The sequence below is a fragment of the Oryx dammah genome, unplaced genomic scaffold, assembly GCF_014754425.2.
Source record: "Oryx dammah isolate SB20612 unplaced genomic scaffold, SCBI_Odam_1.1 HiC_scaffold_7, whole genome shotgun sequence".
In the NCBI taxonomy this organism is placed as follows: Eukaryota; Metazoa; Chordata; class Mammalia; order Artiodactyla; family Bovidae; genus Oryx; species Oryx dammah.
Genome location: NW_024070191.1, coordinates 36,214,977 through 36,235,433, shown reverse-complemented (window position 1 = coordinate 36,235,433; position 20,457 = coordinate 36,214,977). Strand labels below are relative to the sequence as shown.

At 44.0% G+C, this 20,457-nt stretch overlaps 1 protein-coding gene across 3 annotated transcripts in view; it reads left to right on the top strand.

The window, feature by feature from the left end:
- Position 1: 1 nt before the first annotated feature.
- The window catches only part of RNF170 (ring finger protein 170), a 34,433-nt gene continuing 13,977 nt past the window's right edge, over positions 2-20,457 (top strand). The window contains exons 1-4 of one of the 3 annotated variants that reach the window (XM_040243264.1): positions 2-102; positions 6,364-6,433; positions 16,879-16,954; positions 18,474-18,582. In XM_040243264.1, the coding sequence (XP_040099198.1) occupies positions 18,513-18,582 (70 nt within the window). In that variant the 5' untranslated portion in view covers positions 2-102; positions 6,364-6,433; positions 16,879-16,954; positions 18,474-18,512. Of the gene's footprint in view, positions 103-581; positions 681-6,363; positions 6,508-16,878; positions 16,955-18,473; positions 18,583-20,457 lie in introns of those variants that run through there. The other 2 variants (XM_040243262.1, XM_040243263.1) reach the window with 2 other exon arrangements.

The window sequence follows — 20,457 nt, the reverse complement described above, 5'->3', positions numbered from 1 at the left end:
TGGGGGCCGCGGCCAGTGGTGCCCGCGGGGGCGGCGGGCGGCCCCGGAAACACTTTGCGCCTCGGTCGCCGGGAGCTACGAGGCGTCCCCGGCGCTGCAGAGGTACGCGCGGCTGAGCGCCGGCGGGGGCCCGGGCCTGGGCGGGACGACGGGCGGCCCCGGGAGCCCGCGCCGGACGGCCGACGTGGCGAGCTCGGGGCGCGCGGACCTCGCGGCCCGGGGAGGCGGGGGACTTGGGGGGCGGCGGGGGCGCGGGGAGGGTGGTGCCGCCGGTCCCCCCCACCCTCCGGAGCACCGCGGCCTGGCCCTCCTTGCCCAGTAGCCAGGGGACTGGCCTTCACCCCCACCCCACCGCCTCGTTCCAGAGCATGCACCCTCTGCAGCGTTACCGATGAATCATTAGGCGAGGCGTGTGCAGGAAAGTGCACACAGAGTGCGTGCCTGAAGACTAGTTAGTAATAAACAGGCAGGTGAAAAAACAGCATTGCCTCCCCCACCTCCTGTTCCCTTTCTGAGCACCTTTCCTCCTCAGTCTACTGACTTCTGTGATACTCACTTTCTTACTTTTCCTTATAGCTTATCCCACCGACGTCTGCATGGCTAGACCACGCCGTTTTTACTCTGCCTGCTTTTGAACTTCTGCGAAATTGTGTGTGTCATTTCGTGGCTTTCAATTCCTAGTAAGTTTGTGTAGATCCATAGGTAGTTTTCACTGCTGTCTAGTACTCCGCTGTATGAATATTACCGTCTGTCTATGCTACTGTCGACGGGCAAATTTTGCTTTTCTAGTTTGCGGCTAAGAACAATACTCTAACATTCTTATCTCTATAAACTGGTGCCACGTGTAAGTTTTTTGGGGGAATAGATGCCTTTGACGGAGAAGGCAATGGCAACCCACTCCAGTACTCTTGCCTGGAAAATCCTATGGACGGAAGAGCCTGGTAGGCTGCAGTCCATGGGGTCGCTAAGAGTCCGGCACAACTGAGCGACTTCACTTTCACTTTTCACTTTCCTGCATTGGAGAAGGAAATGGCAAACCACTCCAGTATTCTTGCCTGGAGAATCCCAGGGACGGAGGAGCCTAGTGGGCTGCTGTCTATGGGGTCGCGCAGAGTCAGACACGACTGAAGCGACTTAGCAGCAGTAGCAGCAGATGCCTTTGAATCCTAGAATTTTTGAGGTATAGGGTATGCATAACTTTACTGCATGATGCCAGACTTTTATTTGTGGTGCAGCAAAATTAGCTTCCCATCACACACCTTTCTTTGGTTTGCAGTTCCTGGAGCCCCCTTTTCCCGTTAAGACTAGGTTTTGGAGCCCCCTTTACCCATTAAGATTAGGTTTTGTCATTGAGCTTTCAGAACTGCCAAGACACCATTGAGTTTGTTTGTTTGTTTGTTTTCCATATATGTATATTTGGCTGCATCAGCTTTTAGCTGCAGCACAGGGAATCTTGTTGAGGCAAGCAAGATCTCTAGTTACGGCATGTGTGCTCAATAATTTGTGTTAGTTGCCCTCTGGCCTGTAGGGTCTTAGTTCCCTGACCGGGGATTGAACCAGCATCCCCTGTACTGCAAGGCAAATTCTTAATCAGTGGACCACCAGGGAAGTCCCAGCATTGAGTTTTTAGTGATGCTTTTTAGAGTACCGGTTATCAGATTTTTCATTTTGTGAATGTAGAAAAATCTTACCGAAAGTCTTCTCAGCGGCCTTTTAAATATTCTCCCCTATAGCATTTTATTTTAAAGAAACCTTTAGAAGTATAAAATGTACCTCATCTGCCCTTGTTTCCTCTGTTGGTGCCTCTGGACCTTTGTGGAACCAGAGTTTCTACATTCTGAGCTAGGTTATATCTGTAGGCTCCCTGGCGCTTTTAAGTGACCGTTTGGGGGGTATTGCCTTGTTAGGCAAGTGAAGTCAGCAAGTCGGTCTGCCCTCCCATGCAGCCTTTCTTGGAATGTGGATCCTTTCTGGAAGGCCTGTCCCGTGTGAGCATCTTTGCTCCACCTGCTCCCTTTCTCGGGCCTTTGACCTCGGCCTCCCAGGTCTCAGGTTTGAGGGCTCACCCACAATGCCCTTGTGTGTGATGTGTTCTTGAGCTTTCCATTCGGTAGCTGCAGTTCCCCTCCATGAAGGAAATCATATTAAAAACTTCTCGCATGTGAGTAGTTGTCTGTAAAAGCCATGTTTCTACATGAATTTGGGTAAAAAGACGTTGAGTTTTCTCCTTTGAAGTTATGGAATTTCCTACACTTCCTTTGTTTGTCTGTGCTGGTTTTGTTTCCTGAAAGCTTTGGAAAAGACCAAAGGGAAGCGAGTGGGACTTGTCTTAGCTCTCTCCTTTCTCTGGTTACTTGGAAGCTAGTTCTCATCTGCAGCTGTTTCATCAGCTTCACGTCAACACGGTGGTGTCCTTCGTGGCAATGTGCCAACTTTATGCAGTCCTCCCAAGAAATACATGCTTAGAGCTCTGATTAAAGAGGGCTTGGATGCCACTTAGTGCAGTTGTGGGGAAGGCGTGGCTAAGTTTTATCATGGTTCCCTGGATTCCTTGAAGATGGTTAATAATAGTAATCAAAGTATCGTGGCTTCCATTTATTGAGAGCCTGCCAACATGCCATATGTTTTACCTTTATTATCTCATCAACTCCACACAACAAGGGTTGTTGTGGGGTTTTTTTTGCCAAAAAAGTTCAACATAGTTTGTTAACTTTATGTATTTACGAGGAAGCTGAGACCCAGATTTTGCACAAGTACGCAGTTGTCTGACTGCAAAGCTCGTTCTTCTTCAGTATCTTAAGCTGCTCGATAAGACTTGGACAGCTAAGCAGCAGTGAAGCCAGTGCGGAAATCAGTTCCTCTTCGGTCAGTTACCAACACCACTCCCAGGACTGATGTGTTTTGCTTCTGTAAATCTCAAATAGTTAAAGACGGGGTACTGATCACTTGCTTTCATTTAACAGGATCCTGTGAAATAGATGAGCTACTGTGTTTCATAAACGTCATGCCCTTTCCTTAGGGTTTCAAGCACGTGGTGCGCTTAGTGCATTTAGTACGAGGCCCTGTAGGGCCCGTCACTGGGGTCTTCAGGAGGTGCCCACCTCCTGGAAACCAGCGGTCTCTAAGGTGCTTGCTAAGAATGGTAGACGTCTTAAATCTTTGAGCACTGAAGCCTAATTCTCATCCCTGAAGGGAGGAAGCAGGCACTGGCCTTTGTGTTTATTATTAAAGTAATACATCCTGGAAAAGAATTCAGACTGTAGAATTTTATCCTGGGAAAGATAGGAATCTGGCTCTCCCAGGCCAGCTGCCCACTTGTAAGCGTTTTAACCTTTGCTATTTACCTTTCCTGCCTCTTATTGATTTTTTTCAATTCTAAAAAACTCTGAATCAGGGAAGTGTGGTGGTAAAAGGAAATTAAGAAATCCTCAAATCCCAGCCTTTTCCTTTTGCAGAAAATGAGCAGTCCTGAGAGATGTAAGTGACAGCAGAATCGGAGCCAAACTCTGGGCCTCCAGACCTCCCCACGGTGCCTGGGCTTGAGCTGAGAACCCGCGCCCTTGGTTACAATCAGCAGCACTGTTTTGTCTCGGGCCAGTAGAACCTGGAGGACTGGAGTTCAGGTTGACGTTGGAACTCATTTTCAAGTCATCTCTTCAAGTAGATGATTTTCTTTTTATTGTTTATCCCCTGTAGTCTTAGATGGGCCTCTTTCCAAACTGAAGTGGTGGAATCAATACCTCATTTCTGAGCCATTAACTCCTACAGGCCCTTTTTGACTTTGATGATAAGAGAGACTGCTGGCGGAAGTTAACTACTGAAACCCCCAGCAAGCCAATCAGACACCGTTAGCAGTTGTCTGTGTGAGGGCTGGGGTTTCCACACGGCAAGGAAAGGCAGCCGAAAGGGGCGCAGGTTCCTCTGTGAAACTTCCCAGCTGTCTCTGCCCTTCCCACCGTCTCTCAACCCAGGCACCTTCTTCAGTGACACTAGAATTTGTGGAAATAAAAAGTGACTCTTCGTTTCAACAACATTGGACACTTTTGCTATAAGATAGTGCAAATAATTTTACAGGATCCTGCAACACTCAAAGTATCCTGGATCTCTGAGCTCTTGGAAATGTGAAGAAAGCAGTATCTTAAGGGTGTCATTGGTAGAAGTCATGTATTTATTCAGTAGAGTGGGTGCATATATATACATTTTTTATTGAACTGTAGTTGATTTTCAATGTTTCGTTAGTTTCAGGGGTACAGCAGAGTTTCAGTTATAGGGAAGAGTGGGATGAGTTGGGAGATTGGGCTTGCCATACATACACTGCCGTGTGTAAAACAGCTAGTGGCAAACCTGCTGTATAGCACAGCTGATCCCAGGGCAGAGGAGGGGGATGGGGGTTGGGGGAGGGAGGCTCAAGAGGGAAGGAGGGAGGGGGTATTGGTATGCTTATAGCTGAGTCACATCATTGTACAGCAGAAACTGACACAGCATTATAAAGCAGCATATTCCAATAAAAAAGGAATATATAGTGTGTGTACATATATACACACAAATATATATGTATAGTTTATACAGTAGAATTTAGTCACATTATCACTGATTACACCTGGAAGAACACAAAAACAAATGCAACCCATATATATTTTTTTAAGTACAAAGTAATGAACTCTCTACATGTACAGCATATGAGGGAATCCTTGCAACCTGATTGAGTAATTAGAGGCTGGGAATCTTGACGTGGGATAACATTTGCTTATCTCTGAGCAGATGTGAGTCATCCTCACTGCCCTTAGGACTTCTGACTCGGCCCGGCATCTCAATTTAAACAGAGGCAACCTGACCATAATAAAAATCTAAATTGTCCACATGGCCCACCCCAAGACTGTTGGAGGCTGTTTTCTTCAGTTGGCTGTTTATCTGAGTGTTCTTTTGAATAAAATCCTGAGGTGAAAACTCCTCCTCTGAGTTCCTGGTGTGTGCTTTCATTAAGGATACTCAAAACCTGTCATTAGAAAGTTCCTGATGCGTCAGGCCATTACTATATGTAAAGCCAATGAAAGCCTGTTTGATCTGTTTGTTTGCTTAAGTTTCTTCCATGAGAGGTCATTCATTTTCTTACTAGTTTTTCAGGTCCTTTTCTAAAGTATTAAGAGTTTCACACTCAAAGTTTCCTTTTAACAGAAACTCACCTGATTAACGATGACATTGAATAAAAGCTATTTTCAGGGCAGTATGTTATACAAATAGAGGATTTTATTTATAAATAGTTGTATATATGTCATTGAATATTAATTGCCTTTATTTCCCTTTAGGTGTCTTATAAGATTTTAAGTAACTTCAGTGTTTTGTCATCTGAAAGAAATAGGAATTAGCTGTGATAATTTGGACTCTGATGTGGTCTGGCTAATTTCCCTCATACTTAACAGAAATCGGGTATTATTTTCCTCCAGTTGAGTGATAACTTTCTCAGCTGGTAAGGATCCTTTCACATGTTCCCTTGTCTTTTCATAAGTAAATTCAACCTGAGAGTCATTCTGACTTCCAAGCAGTTCACAGAATTCTGAACCATAAGCTGAGCTTAGTCCCAGGTGAGACCAATAGTTTTCCAAGCACCAGAGTTTTTATTAATTCAAGCAGTCTCAGGATAGCTATAAAAGGTCATATGTTCTATGGTCTTTTAACTTTTCAAGTTACTAACACCGTAAGTAAGGTAAGTCGCTCCTGTTTATTAGGTCCTGCTGTATACAGGACAGCGTGCCAGGTAAGGCAGGAATGTTTGCAGAAGCAGACTGTCTTTCCTCCCCTATCTGTGCGTGGCACATTGCATGATGCACGTTCAGTCCTGTGAGGGACAGGATGGGGTGTGATCTACGTGGGGCATGCACCTGGTGTACAGGAGTAAGCAAAGAGCCTCTAGGCATGAGGAATGTCTTTTATTCCTTAACAGTTTTATTTTTTACTTTATTTTTGTCTGTACTGGGCCTTCATTGCTGCGTGCAGGCTTTCTCTGGTTGCAGCAAATGGGGGCTACTCTCTCGTTGCAGAGCATGGGCCCTAGGCTCGAGGGCTCAGTAGTTGTGGCTCAGCGGACTTAGTTGCCCTGCGGCGGGTGGGATCTTCCCAGATCAAAAATCGGACCCCTGTCCCCTGCATTGGCAGGCGGATTTTTAACCAGTAGACCAGCAGGGAAGTCCTATTTAATAATTTTTTAAAAAAACCTCATTGCTGGAGTTCTCCTCTAATGCAACCTGCAGGTGGGCACTAGAAACAACTTTATCAGAGGTCGGCTACGTTTGTGTTGTTTTTAATGGATATATTTCATTTTCACTGTCCTGTTTGTAATCTTCCTCTTGTTTCTTTTCCTTTTAGACCTGGAATGGCCAGATATCAAGGTGAAGTTCAAAGTTTGAAACTGGATGATGATTCAGTCATAGAAGGAGTAAGTGACCAAGTCCTTGCGGCTGTTGTGGTCAGTTTCGCTTTGATTGCTACCCTGGTATATGCACTTTTCAGGTGAGACTAAAGGACAAAAGAATTGAAATAAGGCATATTTCCAAGGGCAGCTGACTTTCTGACTGTGTCTAGTAATGTTTCATACTTAATGTGAAAAGGAAATACTAGACTTCAGTGCCTGTGAATATGTAGTAAGGTATTTTATTTTCCTGTGATCAACATTTTCCAGTCAAGAAAGAACATTTAAATTTGTCATCCATATTTTGAATGAAATGTTAATATTTTCTGTTGGACTGTCACAGTTTTAACATGTAATTTTCATAATTGAGTCCATCAACTTGCAGCTAATATAATAGGCGCAAATATATTTTCATGTTTAAATGAAAAAACCTGGGGCCAAAAAATACCTTGGACAGTGTAGAGGGACTTAAAATTAGAATTAAAGTTACTGTTGTAGAATCAGGAATAATACTTAAAGATCTCAGATGTCTATATGCCAGTACAAGAGACAAGGTAATAAATGAGAAATGTAAATACTGACAAATAGAGGTTTATTTCATATGTATCACTGAAAACAGAAATGAGCAAAAAAGTATAAAATAGAAAAGAGATTAATTCCAAAAACTACAGATCTTTTCGTTTCTTACAAAAATTAAGAAAGAATTATTGAACAGGGTGTGAGCATTCTCTTTTACTTCCGCATGGTTAGTTTCTGAGTTAGGGTGACATTATGTTGGTTTCAGTAGAATGCTTACACAGTACTTGGTGATGCACCTGTGGGCATAGTGGGGAAATGGTGACCAGATGATAGCAGATTTACTGTCTGCTGAGTTTATAACTGATTGACAGGTCATTCCCAGGAGTACTGCCTAATGTTTTAATGTAAACCAAGAAAGGACACTGAATTTTCGTAGGGCTCTGACCTTTGAGCTTGTTCTGCTCATCTCTATTAGCAAGTGGGCTGAAGAAGAAAACAGAAGCGCCTTTATTAGATCATTCACTGAGAAGGATAGCTGATATATTCATCAAACAGAATCGAGATTCAGAAATGGGTCATCCTATACCTCGGTGCTAGGCTGGTTTTTGACAGTGGCAGCAACAGCTTTCAGTGGGAAAGAGTTCAACAAACGACGTTAGGACAAGGGTCAGCTCAGCTCAGTCGCTCAGTCGGGGCTGACGACTTTTTGCCACCCCGTGAATCGCAGCACTCCAGGCCTCCCTGTCCATCACCAACTCCCAGAGTTCACTCAAACTCACGTCCATCGAGTCGGTGATGCCATCCCGCCATCTCATCCTCTGTCATATCCCTCCCAGCATCAGAGTCTTTTCCAGTGAGTCAACTCTTCGCATGAGGTGGCCAAAGTACTGGAGTTTCAGCTTTAGCATCAGTCCTTCCAAAGAAATCCCTGGACTGATCTCCTTTAGAATGGACTGGTTGGATCTCCTTGCAGTCCAAGGGACTCTCAAGTCTTCTCTAACACCACAGTTCAAAAGCATCAATTCTTTGGCACTCAGCTTTCTTCACAGTCCAACTCTCACATCCATACATAACCACTGGAAAAACCATAGCCTTGACTAGATGGACCTTTGTTGGCAAGGTTACCTACATGCAAAAGAATAAAGTTTACTATATCATATACAAAAATTAACACTCAAGAAGAATCAAAGATTTAAATGTAAGAGCTAAAACTATAAAACTCTAGTAGTAAATCATGGAGATTCTTAGATATGATGCCACAAGCATGATCAACAAAAGAAAATAGATAAATTGGAATTCATCAAAAGTAACAACTTTTTTTTTGCTTCAAAGACCCTCATCAAGACAATGAAAAGTCAGTTTACTGAATGGGAGAAAATATTTCACATCACATGTCTGATCTAAAATGTTTCAGACATAGGCCCTTATGTCTGAATATGCAGAGAACTCAAAACTCGCTAACAAAAAGACAAATAACACAGTTAATAAATGGGCAAAGGATCAGAATAGGCATTCCTCCAAAGATGTATAAACGGCCAACAAGTATGTGAACACATGTCTGACATTGTTAGTCATTCAGGGAAATGCAAACGAAACCACAGTGAGATACAGCTTCACACCCACTTCACTTCACACCCACTTCACTGGGATGGCTGGGTTCAAAAAGTCAAATAATAATGATTGTTGGGGATGTGGGGAAATTGGAACCCTCATACCCTGGTAGTGCAGGCACTTTGGAAAGCCATCAGTTCCTCAAATGGCTAAACACAGTGTTGGCATGTGTCCTAGCAGTTTCACTCCCATGAATATGTACAGTGAGAAATGAAAGCATATCTCCATGTAAAAATGCCTACAGAAATGTTTACAGCAGGATTGTTCCTAATATCCAAAAGGTGGAAACAGATGACTGGATCCATCAGCAGGAAAATGGATAAACAAAATGTGGTAGGTCCATGCAAAGGAATATCGTTCAGCTATGAAAGAAACAGCACACTGATGTATGCCTGCTGCCTTATGGAGGAAGGTTGAAAACACTGCGCTAAGTGACATAAGCCAGGTACAGAAGGCTGTGTGTTGGAGTCTGTGTGTCCACAATAGGAAAATCTGTAGAGACAGAGAGTAGATTCTTGGTAGATTGTAGATTCTAGAGGGACTAGAGTGGAAGGTGGAGGTATAGGGAGTGATAGCTGAATGTTTCTTTTTGAAGTGATGAAAATATTCTAAAATTGACTGTGGTGATTAATTATATCTCAGTAAAGCTGCTTTTAAAATGAGTTGTGGCTAGGTAAATTCCAAAAAAAATTTGTTCCTTACCTATTAAGAATGGGATATAGACATAAATTTATCATCATTTGAAAGTATCCATGGTAAATTGTTGAGTAGACAGCAGTGGCACCCTACTCCAGTACTCTTGCCTGGAAAATCCCATGGACAGAAGAGCCTGGTAGGCTGCAGTCCGTGGGGTCGCTCAGAGTCGGACAGGACTGAGTGACTTCACTTTCACTTTTCATCTTCATGCATTGGAGAAGGAAATGACAACCACTCCAGTGTTCTTGCCTGGAGAATCCCAGGGACGGTAGGCTGCCATCTATGGGGTCGCACAGAGTCGGACATGACTGAAGCGACTTAGCAGCAGCAGCAGCAGCATGATAAACTGTTGAGTGAGAATTAAGTGAAAGACATCTCATAAAACCATAGGTCAAGTAGCCCATTTTGTTTTTAAGACGGATTTTTATAAATTAATTTTATTGAAAAATAGTTTTATTTTTCTAATTTCTCTACTAGGGATAATTATTACTTGTAAGTAAGAGTTTTTTCCTCACAGGCTGCAGTGATGTGAAACCCAAAATAAAAAGTTTCTATTAGTAAGGCAATTGTATATTGTAGATGCCAAAAGCTTACCAGCATTAGAGTGTGTTAATCAGAATAATCAGATAAAGTTTGCGTATAGATTATATTCGGCTTGGGTCAAGCATTTTAAACTGGAAAAGATTCAGGGGAGGTTATCAAAATGGGCAAAGCTATGGAAACCATATAAAAATGCCCGAAAGAACTGGGGATATCTCACTTAGGGGAAAGACTGTAGGATGCACCGGCTTTACATATGGCGAGGGTGTGTTTTGTTGAAGAAGAGAAAGGTTTATTCTGTGTAGCTTCACGGGCTGCACTAGGGTGTCCAGGAAAGACCTGTTTCCTTCTTCTGCAGTGAAGGGACCTGTTCCTCCTGTTGCTGTCTTAGGTGTCTCCTTCATTCTTATACAGAACTCTCTACTTCTGGTCACCAAATGTATGTGGCTTTTCCCCTGCCAAGCAGTTCTTCTTGACACCATCTGGGCGTCCCACAGTTTAACTCAGTTCTGACCCTGTCTGCCTGGAGACACTGTCAGATTGTCGCACAGGTTAGGGGCTCCATCCCACCACACTTCAGATGCCCAGGTTACCCACAGCCTCTGTCTGATTCCTGTCCCCAGGTTCTCCACCAGAAATCGGAGGCTCTCGAAACCTCCGCCTCAGGTTCGATTACCTTGCCAGAGCAGCTCACAGAAGCCGGGGAAGCAGTGGGCTTACCAGTTTATTAAGGGGTGTGATGAAGGATACAGATACACAGACAGGTGATGAGGTGCACTGGGCAAGGCCTGGGGGTGTCCTGAGTGCAGGAGCCTCTGTCCCTGTGGGGTCGGGGTGTGGGGTCATCCCCCTCCTGGGGTGGGTGTGTTCACCTCCATGAAGCTCTCCAGGGATTCTGTGGAGGCATCTTCACGTAGACGTGGTCCGTTATTAACTCTGTTTCTGGGCCCTCTCCTCTTTCTGGAGAATGGGGCCAGGAGTCGGGGGGTGGGGGACACTGAAAATTCCAACCTTCTAATCCTGTCTTTGTTGTTCTGGTGACCAGCCCTCATCCGGGTGCCCACCCAGAGTCACCTGCTGAGAACAAAAGATACTCCTGTCACCCAGGAATTTACAAGGGTTTCAGGAGCTCTGTGCCAGGGACCAGGGCAGAGACCAAATATAGAATACAGGGTGCTCCTAGTGTACTTCTCACTTAGTGATTTACAAGTGTTTCTGGAGGTCTGTGCCAGGGACCAGGGCAGAGACCAGTGTGTGTATTTCCTATTAAGTAGGGCCAGCAGGTGGGGATGAATGCTGAGGTTTCAGCTTAAGATACAACTTTTCAAATAACATAAGGTGCTCTCCCAGTGCACGAATGCTGTATTGAATCTGTCACACGGTTGGACCTGGGTAGGGAGGTCAGTTTAAGGTGCTGTCTGGCTCTTCAGATTCAAATTCAGTTTGCAGCTGTAATCCTGTCCCTTCCAACTGGAGTCATCAATAAGTTGGAGGAGAGGCAGCATGCATAATAGAAGAGTCAAACAAAGGAACCTTTTATCTATTTTCTGTAATTTATGTGATGTTTTTAGTCTTTATGATTCATTGTCTCTTCACATTGTGGTGAAATACCCGTAACATAAAAGTCGTCATTTAAGTACTCGTTGGCATTAAGAACATTCACAGTGCTGTGTAACCATCACCACTGTCAATTTCTAGAACTTTCTTACCATTCGAAACAGAAACTCTACCCATTAAATAATAGCTCCCTATTCCTCCTCTCCCAGTCCCTGGTAACCTTTATTCCACCTTCCGTCTCAAGATATTAGGCTAGTCTACATACCTCATAAACAGGAATTGGACCGTATTTTGTCCTTTTGTGTCTGGCTTATTTCTCTTGTTGCTAAGTCACTTCAGTTGTGTCCGACTCTGTGCGACCCCCTAGACAGCAGCCCACCAGGCTCCCCCGTCCCTGGGATTCTCCAGGCAAGAACACTGGAGTGGGTGGCCATTTCCTTCTCCAATGCACGAAAGTGAAAAAGTGAAGTTGCTCAGTCGTGTCTGACCCTCAGTGACCCCATGGACTGCAGCCTACCAGGCTTCTCCATCCATGGGATTTTCCAGGCAAGAGTACTGGAGTGGGCTGCCATTGCTCAGTGAGGTCAAAACCAAACCAAACCAGTTCTCTTTGAGAAAGGTAATTGCAAATGGAAGCAAAATTAATGTGGTAACTATTCTCTCCTGGGTGTTAGTTATTTCTCTTAGTGTAATGCATTCTAGGTTCACCTATGTTGTATCATCCACCAGAATGTTATTCCCTTTTTATGGCCGAATAGTATTCCATGGCGCCGTGTATACTATATTTATTCATCTGTTGATGGATGTTTGGGTTGTTCCCACCTTCTGGCTGTTGTGAATGGCGCTCTGTGAACGAGGGGCTACAAGAAAGTGTTTGAGTCCCTGCTTTCGACTGGAATTGCTGGATCACACAGTAACGCTGTGTTTAACTTTTTGAGGAACATTTAATCTGCTTTTCACAGCAACTGCTGCGTCTTACACTTCCCCAGCCACGCACGACTGCTCCAGCATGCCTGCATCCTGGCCAGCAGTCGATACTTTCCGTTTTTTTGATAGTCCTCCTTGTGGATATGAATTGGAATCTCATTGTGGTTTTGGTTTGCGTTTCACTAATGACTAATGATATTGGACATCATTTCATGTGCTTATTGGCGATTTGTATATCTTCTTCAGAGAAATGGTTTATTCCAGTCCTTCGTGCATATTTGAATTAGGTCATTGGCTGTTTGGTGTTTGAGTCATGAGTTCTTTCTATATTCCGTCTCAATCACTTATCAAATATATGACTTATTAATATTCTGTTTCATTCTGTTGGTTGTCCTTTTGGCCTCTTTTTTTTTTACTTCTTTCCCTTGGTTTACCGTATTTATTTGTTTTGCTGTACTGGGTCTTTGTCGCTGGGCGTGGGCTTCCTCTATTGTGGAGAGCGGGAGCTCCTCTCTAGCTTGGGTGCCCGGGCTTCTCGTGGAGCCCGGGCTCCAGGGCGTCAGTGGTTGCTGCTCCCGGCTCTGGACTGCAGGCTCGGTAGTTGTGGTGCATGGACTTAGTTGCTCCAAGGCGTGTGGGATCTTCCCAGATCAGGGATTGAACCCATGTCTCCTGCATCGGCAGGAGGATTCTTTACCACCGAGCCACCAGGGAAGCCCTGCTTTTATCCTCTTGATAGTGTTGCTTGATGCACAAAATTTTTTAAAATTTTGATGAAGTCCAATTTATCTTTTTTTTTTTTCCTCTTTTGTCGCCCGCGTTTTGGTGTCACGGTTAAGAAGTCATTGTTAAGTTGAAGGTCACAAAGATTTCCATCTGTTTTTTCTAAGATGTTTATAGTTTTAGCTCATAAGTTTAGGTGCTAGATCCATTTTGAGTTAATGTTTGTAAATGATATGAGGTAAGGGTCCAAATTCATTCTTTTGCATGTGGATATCCAGTTTTTCCAACATCTTTTGTTGCAAAGGCTGTCCTTACTCCACTAAAGGGCCTCGGCATCCTTGTCAAAAGCCATGAACCGTATATATCTAAGCATTTCTCTCTGGCCTCTGTGGCCTGCTCCCTTGGTTTATACATTTGACCTTGTTACCAGCACCCCATTGTTTTTACTATAACTCTGCAGCAAGTTTTGAAATCAGGAAGTGTCTTACAACTTCTTTTCCTCTCTTTCAAGATTATTTTGGCTCTTTGGAGTCCCTGGAGATACCGTGTAAATTTTAGGATGCGTTTTTCTATTTCTGCCAACAATGCTGTTGGGATTTTGATAGAGTTGGCACTGAATCTGTAGCTAGACCACTTCAGATAGTATTGACATCTTAACAGTGTTGTCTTCCAGTCTGTGAACATGGGGTGCCTTCTTTAATATTTCTCAGCAGTGCTTATAGTTTAGTTAATTTCTTTAAACATATTTTCTATTTGTTCTTCCTTCTTGAGCCGTTAATAATAGCTGCCATGTGTTGACAGACCAGAAGCCAGTGACAAGTGTCTGGTATGCAGCTTAACCCATGCTTGCATATCAGTAAACTTTGATTCCAGTTTCATTTCTTGACCTAGGCTTTGGGTATCATTGCTTTCCTCACCTGAGAGGTTCCTGGCTCCTTTCCAGGGCTGTGTGTAACTTAACTAGTTTGACAGTTTTGGTTTCTCCTTTCAAAGAACCTAGAAGGACCATAAATCGTTGGCTAGATAAAACAACAGGTGTTCCTCTGTTTCATCGTAGAGCCACTCACTTTGGCATCTCAGTTTAGACCTTCTTCGTGTCAAATGCAATCATTTTCTTGTCACTAAGGTGATCATAGTATTAAAGAACAAAAATTCAGCCAGTTCATTTGAAGATCTAATTGGCTTTACTACGCCATTCATGAATCAGGCAGCCTCTTGTCCAGCAAGTTGAGAGGTGCCCGGAAGAGCTGTATGAAATGGAAGGGTTTCATAGGCAGAAGGAGGGTGGGGCAAGGAAGTTATTTGCAAAAGCAGGGATTATTTCAGGCCAGAACTACTACTTCTTCGGGAATGAAGTGGTAGGGGTCTCACCGTTGCAGACCACCTCCTTGGTGCTGCCCCGGAAACCCCAGATTGGCTGATGCACGTCACCGGGGGAAGGTGGGACAGGTGTGAAGTCTGCGTTTGGTGTCATGGACTGTAGCACAAGTGACAAACGACTAACCTGCAGTTTTCTCTACCACAGTATGTTCCGGATTTTCTAATCTAGCTCTCAGTCTATCTTGATTATCCCATTTTCTGGATTTTTGGTTCTGTACCCAAAGTTGCCAGTCACATTTAGTTACCTGAACTCACACCACGATCAGAATCTTGGGCTGTTTTTTCTTATTCTTTGACTGCACCTTGACTTTCTAATATTCTATCAGATTTAAGAATTTCAGTATCTTTTATGGAAAGAAAGTAAAAGAAATACCTTCCAGTGACATGAGTTTTATATATATATAAATATTTATATTTATATATAATAATCACATTTGTATTTATATAATATTTATATCATATATATTTTTATATTATAAATATATATAATATAAAATAATGGAGAAGGCAATGGCACCCTACTCCAGTACTCTTGCCTGGAAAATCCCATGGATGGAGGAGCCTGGTAGGTTGCAGTCAATGGGGTCGCTAAGAGTCGGACACGACTGAGCGACTTCCCTTTCACTTTTCACTTTCATGCATTGGAGAAGGAAATGGCAACCCACTCCAGTGTTCTTGCCTGGCGGATCCCAGGGAGAGGGGAGCCTAGTGGGCTACTGTCTCTGGGGTCGCACAGAGTCGGACATGACTGAAGCGACTTGGCATAGCATATAGAATATATATATATATATATAATATATATATATATATATACACACTCTCTGAAACTCATGACTTTTTCAATGAAAGGAAATGAATGGTTCTGCAGTGTCAAAGAGTCAAGAATTTCCAGTTAGCTGTGTGTTTGAAAAAGTGAAAATGTTAGTTGCTCAGTCATGTTTGACTCTTTGCAACCCCATGGACTGTAGCCCACCAGGCTCCTCTGTCCATGGGATTCTCCAGGCAAGAATTCCCAACCTAGGGATCCAACCTGGGTTTCTTGCATTGCAGGCAGATTCTTTATCATCTGGACCATCAGGGAAGCCCATACTGGTGTGTAAATGAGACAGTTCCTAGCCTTTTCCTGGATAGGTTGTTTTTCCCACAGAGTAGCTTTCTTTCACTGATTCATTCATTCAATCATAAGAACATAACATTTAAAAATAAATAATCCACCAAAATTTAAGATGTTTAAACAGAGTTCAAGCAGTCTCATTACATTGATGTCAAGCTGTCAAGCTTCTGATTAGATATTTGACTTTAAATTGCTTTTTTTGTCATCTCTGAAATAATGGTTATATTTTTTCAGCTTTCTTTTCTAAAATTTAAATGTTTTACTAAAAATTAAATAACCATAGGATGGATATCTGTAATTTTTCTTATCCCATTGAAATGCTGATTTGGAGTTCTAGGTGCTGGGGAATATTGATTCAGCCAGAGAGTAAAGGTCCTTCTATAGATTAACACCAATGCTGAGTGGACTTGAAATATTGCCGTTAAAAGAGATTTAGGTTTAGAAAAAACTGCTACAGCCAAAAGAAATTAAACTGATTCAGATGTAAATCTGCGCTTCCCACCCTGCAACCTGAACTAGCGCTTCTGATTTTCAGTCCTCTCGTGTCTTGTCCTTTTGTATCAGCCACTAACATCTTACCTTTGATTCTTTTTTTTTAATTGGTGTATAATTGCTTACAGTGTGTTAGTTTCTGCTGTACAGTGTTACGAATCAGCCATATATATGCATACATCCCAGCCGTCTAGGCCATCGCAGAGCGCAGCGCTGAGCTCCCTGTGCACTTCAGCAGGTCCCCTCTAGCTGTCTGTCTGCACATGGTGGTGTGTAGACAGCAGTGCTACTCTCTCAATTCACGCCACCCTCTCCCTCCCCCGCTGTGCCCACACCGTTCACCGCGTCTGCGCCTCTGTCCCTATTTTCTAGATGCCATATATAGATGTTAATATGCAGTATTTGGTTTTCTCTTTCTGCCTTCACTCTGTATGACACACTCTAGGTCCATCCACATCTTGTTAATGTTTTAAGATATTAGTGGTATGATAGGTTTGGGCTTTTCTACATCATACATTTTGGTTTGGGTTTTTTTCTGTCCCCTGTGTCTTTATGGGTGAAAAGTTGAGCGAAAGACCTGATTAGATATGAAAAATATATGTCTTGCATAGTAATACGAGACATTTTACAGAAAAAGTAAACATGTTAATTGTTCTCTATATGCCGTGTAAGTCTGCAGTTACATTCAGTACCCAAGGCACTAGGCCTGTGGGTTTCATCATTTGCTAGTTAAACCTGATTAGCGCGCTCAGAATGGCCTGGAACGTTCAGTCCTGCAGCTGGAGTACAGGTGTTGGCCGTCATCTCTACTTCTCATGTTACCAGAAGTCTAGGTCAAAAGTTAGATTGAGAAGGAAAATGATTCATCAGACAGTATTTTATATTGAAACTCTACTATGTTTTTCTTCAACAGAAATGCACATCAAAATATTCACCCAGAAAACCAAGAGCTAGTGAGGGTGCTTCGGGAACAGCTTCAAACAGAACAGGTACGGTCGTGACACCAGTCTGTGCGTTTGTGTGAGGAAGGCACAGTCTTACTCCTTTTGCGGAAGAAATAGTGATGAAATATCAGTAAATTCCTTCCACAGAAGCATGGGCTTCTCTCCTGCTTGGAGTTACCTTTCCTTATCCTATTGATTGTACGTTTTCAGATTAGGCAAATGATTAGCCTTAATCTAATTTAAGATATTTTCATGTGCTAATTTTAACTTGCTTTAAAAGACATCAGTTTCCTATCTAACTGATAAGGAAAAAAAATCACTGTCTCATTGACTTTAATGAAATGTGGTGAAAAAACTACTCTTTCTAAAATGCCTTCCCCTAAGACCTTCAAATAAATGACTGTAACGGGTGGGTTTTTTCCTTTTTTTTTTTTTTTTCCTTCTCTGGTCAAAATGAACAAAACTAGCTAGGTAGAGAGGAGAACTCTCCTCTGCCTCATCTTTGTTTTTAGCTGTATAGACTCACCAGGAACCAGAAATATATTTCATGAAGGCTGGGTTAAGTAGCATATTATACACCTTCATGGGGCTTCCCAGGTGGCGTTAGTGATAAAGAGCCCACCTGCCAGTGCAGGAGTTGTGAGTTTGATCCCTGGGTCGGGAAGATCCCCTGGAGGAGGTCATGGCAACCCATTCCAGTATTCTTGCCTGGAGAATCCCATGGACAGAGAAGGCTGGTGGGCCACAATCCACAGGGTCACAAAGAGTCAGACACGACTGAAGTGACTAAAGCACAGCACACCTTCACCTGAGATAGTGGACATAAAATAAAAAAATAAAAAACACTAAAAATTGATTGCCTACCCACCAATCCAACTTTAATTCCAAAGAGAATTTTTATGATATATCCATTTACCTCTTATTTATTGACCATCTACCATATGCCAGATATTGTTCCAGGCATTGGAAATTCATTCATGAACTAAATGGACAAGAATTCTTGCTTCATAGATCTCCAATCCATTGACACAGAAATAGTGTAAACATATCCGTAGTATTGGGTTCTGGAGCTCTTGTTATCAGTAATTCATGCAGGGATGCCGTTTTATAATTTACAAAGTGATTTCACATATAACTATGTCATTTAATCTCCAAACATGTAACACGGTCAGGGATGTGTGAATGAAACAGATGTTAGAAAGAAGAAAGTGAACACTTGGAGAGCTGCTTGGCCTACCGGATTCTTCACCGAATGAAGGCTTCAGCTCAGCCTGCAGAGTAATTCACAATAACTGAACGCTTTCTAGTGGAGTAAATCCAGGCTTAGTCCAGGCATTCATCTTTAGACTGTGTTCAGAAAGAAAGGCAGAGCCCGTGCAGGGTGAGGGGAACAGCAGCGGAGGCTCGTGAGTTTATCAGACCTGTAAGGCTTAAACCGAGTGCCCGTCGGAGATTTCGAGGATTGCGCAGTCCTGACTGTATCCTCACCTGTGCTTGAGCAAGCAGCTGATTTTGCAACGCCCGTGTGTGTCGTGTCTCAACGTGCTCGTGTTTTTCTCGCCAGGATGCACCTGCTGCTGCCCGACAGCAGTTCTACACTGACATGTACTGTCCGATCTGCTTACACCAAGCTTCCCTCCCCGTGGAGACCAACTGTGGACATCTCTTTTGCGGTGAGCAAACGGTGCTTCTCCTCTGGGTGAAAGGGACTGTTTAGACCGAGACCTGCGTGTGCGTGCGCGTGCGCGTGCGCGGGAGTCCTAACTTCCTCTCCACCACCGTCTGTGTTTTTACGAGTAGGATGGATTGCTTCTGGGATCCTGCTCTTTTCAGCCACTTTTATTGAGTGTCCATGGGCTTAAAAAGAAAAGACCTAGTTATTCACCTCCCCAGTCGACAGCACTGTGTTTCTTTGAATAGTAAGTGTATCAGCACCACGAGGAAGTCACTGAAGCCCTCCTTTCTCATCACCTTTTGGGTGTCTTCGTTTGTTACTTCTTCTTTCCAAAGGGTCAGGAAGGGTCTTGTCTCAGGGACCTTGCCCGAGACCTTCCCTCAGCTCTGCTGCCCCTTTCTCACTCTTGAGTCGATGCAGAGGTGCTCCCCTCTGCCCCTGCGTGACCCCCAGAGGCTCGGGAACCCTGGAGCACGTGGAGGAATGAGACAGGACGTTGATGTCACCCTTAGCATCCAGGCAGGCGCTGTCTACCCCTGGGTGTTCTTCCCGACCTTCCAGAAAGAGTTCATCAAGAGCAGCGGAGTGTCCTGTAGCTGTTTGCTGGCTGTGGTCACGGGAGATGGGGGAAGTTCAGTTATTCCGTGCCTGCTGTGTGCTGGATACAACATACCCACGCCTCCTCCAAGCCCACAGACAAGGAGACCGAGGTGCAGCTGTGCTGAGGTTTGGCAGAGGGCATCCCAGCTGCAGGCAGACAGAGCTCGGTTTTAAACCCGGTCTAACATCAAAGCCAGGGCTGAATTCTGCATGATCGCTGGTTTATACCGCGACTCGCTACTTAAGGTTTCTGTCATCACTAGACCTGATTTTTACTGGGACTGTTTCCGTTTGAACCAGGATAGATTCTGATTGCTCCCAGGCTGTACCCAGTTTCCGCATCCAGACTGATTAAAACTGTAGCGTACTTTGATCTGTGTATTGCTCTCTCCCCTTGGTATCTTTTGTCTGAGATTCAGAATTCTGAGGTATACCGTGTTCCTGTTGATGCTGTCGAGGATGAAATAGAATTTGGAACCTGTCCAGGTGACGCAGGGTTTTCTATACGTCGTGCTTCTTCAATCAGTGCTTGCCAGTCCCGTTATTGCCTCACCTGTTAACTTCAGCCTCTTCCTCAGGTTTTAGCCTTAAGGAGCTACCGAACTGTAAAACACTAGTTCAGTGTGTACCCTTAGTTATCTGTTGGAAGTGCTGGTGAGCAGCAAAATAATGCACTATCAGAGGGGTGGGGAGAATTAAACGGCCATCAGAGGAAACAGCTGCTCCCTGCTCGGAGCTCTGGTCGCTGGTCCTTGTCAGCTGGAGCCCCTCGCCGAGTCTGGCCGTGGCCCCGGCCGTCCTCTCACCCGAGACCCCAGGCCGGCACTGGGAATCCGGGAGGTCTGGCTGGCTAGTTGGAGTCTGTTTGCCAGGCCGGGCCCTGGCAATTCACTGAGCAGATAACCCGGGCAGCCGAAAGATGGCTGTGCTGTGCTCTTGGTTTTTCACCTCTGGGTCTGAGGTAATAGGTTAGACTCCTCCTGTTACCCTGCTCTAATTGTCAGACAGATTTATTTACTGTCTGTGGGTCCAAAGGTTAAAAAAAAAAAAAAGCACCTAGTTACTCAACATCACGGAAAACAGTAACGTGTTTCTTAGAATAGCAGTTCAAGGATATTGGTATGAGGTGTGTGAGGGGCACTCCAGCTCAGCTCCGTGTGTGGAACTATAGTTCTGTGCCTTTACAGAGCCAAGGATACCAGCAGCCCCCCACATCCCCTTCCTGGCATCTGTAACCCACGTCATTGTATTTAATTCTCCAGAGATCTTGTGG